The following is a 9,471-nucleotide window of genomic DNA, read 5'->3' as shown; positions in this document are numbered from 1 at the left end:
TGCTTCCAGTGGGACGGTTTACTTAAAGTACCACGGGGTGGCAAGATGTTTTTTTCTGCAATGCCACATAAACCAATACGTACAATAAGTATAATTTCCATACGTATATCATTACATGTCAGCCAAATTGTTTCAATGTTACATTTGTAATGTAGTTTTTGAGAGACGCGTTCGGTAGATAACGTAAGTTATAAACCTCCTCCCCCACGTATACAATGGATTGCTCCGAAACTTGGACAAGTGGATGTCAGACTACTACATGTAGGTCGCAGACGCAGAACACGGGCGCGGCTGATTCCAGCTTACAAGTTGGCTGTCATTTTCTTCACTTCGTCTTTTCCGTCTGCTTCGACTCCTTGGCGCCACTAAGGTGAGAATAATACATTTTTAACATGTGATTATTTACAGTAAAATTCTTGAGCAGATGTCACCAAAACTCGCAAGTAGACTTGTAAAACATGAGGATATGTGTTGTTGTATGATTGGATTTGACATTATGAGCATATAGAAATGATCGGTTTGTCAATGTTGGTGTCGAAACGTCTGAAAACTATTTGAGATTTATACAACAAATGATTCCTAATCTATAGTTTATCCTCACCACATAAAAGATCGAATCGATGTTTCATGTACGGAATTATGAATGTATAGCCCAACATGTGGTCTTCTTGCGTAATTGCGGAAATGTCCCTTCTAATTTGGTATCACCCACCAGTGACGTAGTCTGACATTTGGTCTACCAAAACTTGTAGCTTCTTGTACAAAAAGTTAGTCAAGCAACTGAATAAGTTTTGTTTTGTAACTTTTTTATAGAGTATCTCTTTACCTGGATGAGTATCGACATGACTAGTAGCTTCGTTCTTAACATTTTAAAGCCCTTCTAATTACAAGTGTCCCAGGGGAGCAAACTGCTAGCTATTTTCTCCCTTAGGCCATGTTGATTTGATTATATGGATGACATCCGCGCTCGCATCAATTTTCGGCCGTTTCCAAAAAAAAAAAAGTTTTCGACCACACAGTAAATTGTGCAAAGCAGCTGTAAAATGAGCACATATATGCCGTAGATTGAAAAAAAGTATTAAAAAACAGATAACTAATGCCATAGAATGCCAAAGTAAATCTAAAGTTAAGAATAAGATGTGAAACTGAAAGGACAGAAAGAAAAAAAATCTATTGTTGGTAGGGGTAGGTACCAGTACAGAAAATTCAGGCCCAGTTCAGGTCCAGAGGATCCTTTCCGGACCTGAACCTGGACCTGGCTGTCTGTGGAAACTTGAGAATTGGCAATACTCAAAACAATGTTAAATCGTCATTTGCTACAAAGAAAACTGTTTGGTGGATTATCCGACGCCCACTGGCGTTTTAAAATCCCATCTCGATGTAATCAAGGCTGTCTCTGTACCTTTGACTGTAGAAACTTGGTACAAATGACTATAAACTCTACTCGACGCTCTTGTTGCCTTCTTGGCCCGGTAAGACCCCAAATGCCTGCCTACATAGTGTGTCCATTTTTTAATTGGTGAAACCCGTTCCACTGATTTTTTTTCAGGCCTGTTTTTTCGGATCGGTCCAAGAAGGAAAAAAAAGTTTTGCACTCGTACGATGTGCTGGTCCCTATACTTAACTGTTGGTATACCATACTATGTGTTTTTACCTGCATGTATGCAGGTATGGTTTTGATGCTGGTGGAAACTTTTCGGTAGCCGGGGATGTAGGGCGCTGTATCTCGTGAACGGATGGTGCGAGCACGACGATTTTTGGTACGTGGGTTGGGGGTGGTAGCCTGACACTCAGGTGTGATTTTGGGCCTCCTGGCACTTGACCTTGACATTGAAGGTGGCATTTTTTGTGTTTTTGGGGCACGTTTGGCGCTGTGTGTCCGGAACGATACGCGCCATTGCGACGATTTTTGGTGCATGGGTGGGGGGTTGTTGCCTGTTGCCTAGGATTGACTTTGGGCCTTGTCGCGTTTGAACTTGACCCGGCAGGTCGAATTTTGTGTCCGGGAGGGGTGTTTCCGGAGTTATATCTTCTGAACGGCTGGTGCTGGCGCAATGATATTTGGCACATGTGTCGGCGGTGGCTGAATAATGCTCAATTTTGATTTTGGCGCCCTTGGTGCTTGAACTTGACATTTTAGGTTACCTTTTGTACGGGCACGGGGCGTGCGCTGTATCTCCGGAACGCAAGGTACCATTATGTTGCTATTTGGTACGTGAGTTGTTTGTGGTGTCCTGGTGGTCAGGTTTGATTTTGGGCCTCCTAGTGCTTGAACTTGATACTGTATAGGTTGACCCTGTTTTTGTGTGGTTGGAGCATCCTCCCAATATCTGCTTGGTTTTAAAAACAGATTATGGTTGGGTGTAGAACCATCATCTGGCCTGGGCCACCTTCAATGTATCAGGTTACTTAGTGGCACTGACAGTTTGCCAGATGACGGGAGTGTACAAGATTATATATCTGTTGGTCAGGTATAATTGGAGTTTGCTTATTACTCTTTGTGGTGTTTCTAGAGCTGTATAGTACTGAGTTTTAAGTTCCGGTACAAGTTCCTTTACCCTGTTGGCAATCATGGTTGAACTTGAACTTAAACAGAAGAAGATGCAATTTTCTAATGTGGAGGAGAACTGTATAGAGTGTGGGCATAAGAGAAAGGTACGTGTATGATTTGTCCTGTGTTTCTTTTTGTTTCTTTGGTAATGCCATTTCCATACTGTATACAGGTAATTTGTTGTTTTGGGCTAGTCATATTCGCTTGGTTTTTGGGCCTGCTTAATCTATGGTACAGGCAGGGTTAAGTGGTGGAGGCTTAGCTTTGTTCTGTTTTGAATTCAGTATCGTTTGTTGCATTTTGTCGCGGCAAATATATGATGAAATTCCCCTTCTAAGCAACTGCTCATTGGTTTGCGGGGATGTTTGCTGGGTGTTTGCTCTGACTACAACAGCTTCTGAACTTTTCAAAGCTTCCATTGTCAGCAGCTTGCCATCTATAAATGGGATTGACAAGGACATTTTTCATAGTAAATTGTGCTGTTAAATTTGGCTTAGATACTACAGGAGATTTAGGTTTGGGTTGGATGGATTGAATGAAAATATCATACCACCCTGGGGACTAACTGTTGCTGCTGCATGGGGGCTACCACTATTCATATTGTCTAATGTCTATGGAACTACAGATAAAAGTATCATTGGTCAAATTATGCAAGTAACATTCCGATGTCAAGTGAATAACACCCCAGAAATAAATCTTTAATGAATATCATTGGAAGAACACAAACCAAGGAGACTTAGCAGCTGCATTAGGTCAGTACATTGAAATAGGAAGATATTAGTATATCATGTGACAGAGTAACTACATGTGCATGGGCCATCTGAGACAAAAAAAGGTAGCGTCTCAACAACTTCAAAGTACTGTGGTTGGTTACATACTTAAGAAATCCAAAATAAGTAATGTTCATCCATGTCCAAACTTACAAATTCAGAAAATGGAATTTCAGAGTCAGACTTTTGCATGGTGCACAACCAACACGGTAAAAAGCTCATTTTTCCAACCACGTACCATAGACAAAAAGGCAAAAATACACAATAGGTCTACAGAAACCCAATACATTTCATGCAGGCCTGAGGTCTACGAACTCTTGTTAGTCCTTTGTTCAACCTTCCTAACCACTTAGATTTCATACTGAAGGCAACTTTTTTTTTTGGCCAAACTTTTTTTTTATTCGCTCGCTCGCATCAGTTTTGGAGTTCCCAGAGGATGTCATCCATATAATCAAATCAACATGGCCTTACTATGACTGTGATTGTCTCTATTATTGTCTAGTCTTTACACAGCAGCGTTATCAGTAATGATACGACTAGTGCTTCTCGCTTTGTTGTCTGTTTACGATTGAAAACGATAGAACAGGTACAAACAAATGCTCAAATCCCCGTACCATTCCCCCGGAGGAATGCTCTACCTGGTACGGTTATGACGGCTCCCACCGTTGAGTCATTCCGCCCTAGCCCAGGGCCTCAAATACGCCCTATCCCGGGGCCTCAAAAGGCACAAACTTTTCGATCGGACATCTTGGTTACGAAATTCAAAATAGAATTACTTCAGTCACACCCTACCAACAGTTCAATGCTTTGAACAGTTGATATAAGAATAGTACTTAGTAGTAGGCAGGCAGGTGAGAATGTGAAGCAAACATTGTACTTCTTTGTTCTGTGTACTGATCATGAATGAGACATGAGCTTGTACAATGTATATCTACATCATTACAAGATGGGATTGAAAATAGCAGCAGTTGATGCATTGAAATTCTAAAGTGCTAATCAGTATTTGCTGGATCATCCACTTCAGTGGTAAATGATGGCATATTCATATTTGTGACAGATGCACATTAGATTACGGTTGATATCAACATAAGTTATGTAATCTTTGAAACCACATGCTTGCATTGGGAATGCTACAATAGCTTCCCGAATAAGGATTATATATGCAACATACATTATATGTGATTCGAAGAGAGGACATACATGAATTCGTATGACTAATATGCTAATAACAGACTGCCTTGCAAATCATGTACGTTCTGATGATGCAACTTTGCTTGACGAAGACACAAGGTCGTAGAACTCTAACTAAAAAGAATCCTTTCTTCTTTCCAGAGAGAGAGGAGATGGGAGTAAACCTTAAGATGGGGAACCTCCGGTCCGGGTTTAACGCCGTCCTGCTCTTCAGTCTGATGATCGCCTGTCTCCACCTCCTCACGCTGCGACAGCGCATGCACCAACTGGAGAGGAAGATGACGTCAGTTAGGCGCGGACATGACGTAGTACGCAGGAGCCTCGCGTCACGAGAGGAACCGGAAATCGAGCCGGCTGAGGACGTCCCAGCAGTCGAGGGTCTTGAAGAACATTTCGTCGCCAAGAACTTTGAAAAACACAGTGAAGATATTACAAAGGAAGAAAACTTAGCTGGCAATGCACTGAGTAATCCACAAAATCCTGAAGAGCGTTTCGTTGACAATAATCTTAACAAGTCACCAAATCTTGAAGAGCGTCTCTCGGATAAGACCTTAAGAGAACCACAATATCTTTCAGAGCGTCTCGCGGAAAAGACATTGAGTGAATCACAAGATCTACACAACGTTTCCTTGGTGAAAATGGACGTGGAAAAGAATACAACACTCGCTCCAAAGACGACAACAACTACTAAAGCACTTTCTAAAGCCGTAACAACTACAACAACAGCCGTCCAGAGACCCATAGCTTCGACTCCATCCATGCAAGCGACATTCCAAACAACCGGGCCCAAAATCAATCCCCACAACTTCAACTTCATCATCAACAACCCTGACAAGTGTGGGGATGGAGACGTTCTTCTACTTATCCTCGTCACCACGACCCCCCAGGGGCAGGTACAACGGGAAACCATCCGTAAAACCTGGGGCAACGAGTCCAACATCCCCGGCGTCATCTTTAAAACGGTATTCGCCATCGGACACACGGACGACGCGGCCGCGCAAGCCGCTCTTGTGGAGGAAAACGACAAGTTCAAGGACATCATACAGGAAGATTTTGTCGACTCGTACCACAACTTGACCTTGAAGACGGTGATGTGTTGGAAGTGGGCTTTCCAGTACTGTCCCCAGGCTCGCTTCATCATGAAGGCCGATGACGACACCTTCGTCAACATCTTCAGCATAGCGCGGCATCTGATTGGTCTACACAAGGCACACGTCAGACGCCACGTGACTGGGTGGGTGTACGTGGACACCAAGCCTATCCGCGATCCCATGAGCCAATGGAACAAGTGGTACGTCAAGTACGAGGACTACCCACGTGACTCCTATCCCAAGTATCCTTGCGGCTTTGCTTACGTCATCTCCAATGACTTCACCAAGGTTCTGTACGAGACTTCTGAGACGATCAAGTATCTTTTCTTAGAGGACGCGTTTCTTGGACTTTGTATGGAGAAACTTGGTGTTGAGCCTGTGCATCACGGGGGGTTCGTACCCTGGTATACCCACATAGACTCCTGTCAGTTCGACTGGCTCATGGCGTCGCACTGGGTGAAGGCTTATGAATACATGTGGTACTTATGGAACACGCTCACGAGCTGCTGAAACTTGATATCGTCTGTGAACATGTAACATGAGAAAGTCGTTCGGTAGGAAAAGGGCTGGTTCCAGATGCGCAGGCGTAGCGAAATGCATTATTGGGTAATATGTCAAAGGTAAAAGCCATTTACTTTTTAGACCATGGTTTACACCAAGGCGATTATACATGCCCAGAAGCGTTTTATTTATGTATCAGAGGCCTTCAGGTTTAGCATAGAATTACCCACTGTACGTGTCGTTGAACATGTGCATCTGAATCTATGAACTTCCTTACACGCGAAACTTCATATGATTTTAGAGTCCCGTGGAAGGTGAAAGTGTAACGTTTGGAGTCTGTTGTATCAAATAGCTAGAAATTGGACAGTCCTGTGTTTAAGCATAATCTTTCAACGTTATACGTTTTCTAAATGCGCCAGTGTGCTTGTAACTTTACATAACGTTGTGATGCAATGTGATGATGTAATAGAAATTGTGTCAATCCGCTGAAATACACCAACGGTTCATTTGGACCGGTAGCGCATTCGAGATCACGTAAATACAGTCAAGATGATGCCCCGTTCTCCCATCCAGATATATCTTCGTACGCACCATTATTCTACACAACAGTGAAAACCCATAAAATGTGATACATAACTGAAACATATGGACTCAAGGCATGTAAGTGAAAATTTGATAGATTATGTTGTTGACATTTATCAACTTTGTGGATGTAAATAAACAGGGTATTAAAAAGTATAATTGTTAACTTTTGTCCTTACTACCGAAAAGATCATTAAGGAAAACAACGGTCCTTCTCGGACTTAATGAATCTAACTGAGGATGAGTATAAGTATGTATGTATTTTGGGTTCATTGGTAGAGCTGAAATGGAAGATCATTATATATTGGTATCGCCATCATCTTCAAATTGGATTATTAATACATGATGCAAACAAACATTATTAGTTGAGAAATTTATTGACATTATTATTCAACTCAACGATGAACAGGACAACCTTGAAACAAGTAGGCTTAGTTTGATATCTTCCCGGGGTAAAATCCAAGAAATTGAAAATCATAAGAAGAATGTTAGAGGATACGCACACCAACGCGCAAGCACACACACACACGGACACGCACACACACACACACGGGCTCTCTCTCTCACACACACACGCGCGGACAAAAAGATATATAAAGCAATCTAAAAAGTCGTAACAAACTTATTGATGTAGGCAGATTAGAATTCGCAAAGATCTGGTATACTTTTGGACAACGTTTGTTCATAGACTATGGAGTGTCGATTTTCGAGTACCAGGGCAAAGGCAGCAGTTTTCGCCACTCAACAGCGATCCTATTGAGTGTTGTAAGTACTGCAGTAGCATCGAGCACATATTCGAAACAATTCCAATCTCTCCTCTCTTTCTACATTGAACAAGCATTACAAGCAAGAAAATTACATTTCAACCAGAAAGAGCCTTGACGTTCGTAGGGCAATCACACATCTCAGAATTCGCTGTCACAAATTAAATATAGAAACCGGGAGATTCCAAAAAATGCCTATCGATCAGAGGGTTTGTCCATTCTGTCCAGAGCTAATTGAAGACGAATATCACCTTATGGTTGTATGTCCCAAATATTCTGATATAAGAAATTCTCTGTACACAAGGCTTTCATCTTATACACAAGGATTTACCTCAATGGACCTGAAGTTCAAATTCAAATACATCATGACATGTGACAATCCCTGCAAGACAGATATAGGAAAATATATCAAAGAAGGTTTAGACATTAGAAATTCCTCCAATGATCGTAAAAGCCTCCAATAACTGCAAGAAACTTATCCCATACTACAACTTCTGTATTAGTTAGATAAGCGTTAAGTTATAGAACTGTAGTTATGTAGATGCCATACTTTGTACCCCGTACAATTGTTGTGCAATAAAACTATCTATCATTAAGTCTAGTGTAGATTACTGGCTTCATTTTTCTTTTGGCTTGTTGGTCTGTAGTAGCCTTGTAATACATGTACTAGTAAAAACGTTCTGCACACTATTTTCTCATCCGCCATTTTTGCTGACTTGAAGTTTGGTCTCAGTGATATCTCTTTCTTTGTGTGCCTGCTGAACTTTTCTTTTTAGGTGTCCACTTAGATATTTCTATTTACATCTCTGTCCTCTGGCATCCCGTGCATGTGTAAACCATCTCAGTTGATTTCATCCATGTAAATGATGACTATGTCAACAAAGCTACACGGATAGTTAGATAAAAATCATAAGTAACATACATGTCATATTTTAAATATTTTTCTATATTCGGGAAATGCACACAACAGATGCGTAATTTATCGCATAGCTTGATCATGATGTGTGTAAACACACTTTTTTTGTAACCTGTACTTAGCTCAGTGGGACATCTCAGTTGATTTTATCCATGTAAATGATGATTTCGTCAACAAAGCTACACGGATAGTTAGATAAAAATCATAACATACATGTCATATTTTGAATATTTTTCTATATTCGGGAAATGCACACAGCAGGTGCGTCAATTATCGCATAGCTTGATGTGTATGAACACAATTTTCTGTAGCCTGTACTTAGCTCAGTGGGATATAATGTACAATAAGGGTCTTCCTTCATCCTTTTCTGTATCAAAGGAGGACAATACATAGTATGCTGTCTTACTGTACCGGTTTTTCAACTTTTTTATAGCTATCTGCCGGGTCAGAGGTTAAGCTGCCGTTGAGTTCCTGTTTTTCTATATCTACTATTGTCTTTCTTCTTTCAGCCTGGTTTGTACCTATGATTTATATTTTCTAAATTCTATGTGAGTATTTTTAGAGCTAAAACAACAATAAAAAACGAACAAAACTAGATGCAATGGCAGAAGTGCAACTCAAACACGAGTGAGACGCCATATTCTGTGACCTTTGACCTGAAAGCAAGCATAAGTTGTCTGATATAGCTTGATTCATAATTACTTTCTTGGCCGAGCGCGTGGAGCTCCTGACAGTCGTTTTACTTGTTACAACTTACGGTAAGCTTAGTTTTATCAATTTTTCATGGCATGCATACGTTATGCTAAAGTTGCAATCAACCACCTGTAGCACAGTGTGTTTATACATTAATTGTAGCTCTAGAACTTATTACGTAAATGGTATATAGTCTAGCCTGTTTTCTGCCGAGTTTCTTTCATCACCTTGCTTTGGGTATTGCTGTATCAGAGCATCAACCATTGTATCGGCCAACCCAATAACAATTGTTATTATAACAATCGCTCTTTGGCTATACTAACTTACATGCGTACGTTCCGATAGCGTGCTCATTGTGTAGATATTATCAGGCAAGTGTTATAATTATGCATTTAGACCATGTGATTATACA

General features: G+C 41.0%; 1 protein-coding gene across 1 annotated transcript; it reads left to right on the top strand.

Annotated features, from left to right (window-relative positions):
* The first annotated feature begins 231 nt into the window (after positions 1 to 231).
* Positions 232 to 6,850, top strand: LOC118403828 (beta-1,3-galactosyltransferase 1-like). The gene is made up of 2 exons (XM_035802681.1): positions 232 to 370; positions 4,654 to 6,850. The coding sequence occupies exon 2, from the start codon at positions 4,665 to 4,667 to the stop codon at positions 6,111 to 6,113; it is 1,449 nt and encodes a 482-aa protein (XP_035658574.1). The 5' UTR covers positions 232 to 370; positions 4,654 to 4,664; the 3' UTR covers positions 6,114 to 6,850.
* The last annotated feature ends 2,621 nt before the right edge of the window (positions 6,851 to 9,471 follow it).

Source organism: Branchiostoma floridae, chromosome 16, assembly GCF_000003815.2.
Source record: "Branchiostoma floridae strain S238N-H82 chromosome 16, Bfl_VNyyK, whole genome shotgun sequence".
In the NCBI taxonomy this organism is placed as follows: Eukaryota; Metazoa; Chordata; class Leptocardii; order Amphioxiformes; family Branchiostomatidae; genus Branchiostoma; species Branchiostoma floridae.
The sequence above is the reverse complement of the archived record's forward strand: the minus strand, read 5'-3'. Positions and strand labels throughout refer to the sequence as shown.

Excerpts from the sequence above, each read along its gene's own strand:
- LOC118403828 (XM_035802681.1), top strand. The coding sequence starts at position 4,665 with ATGGGAGTAAACCTTAAGATGGGGAACCTCCGGTCCGGGTTTAACGCC.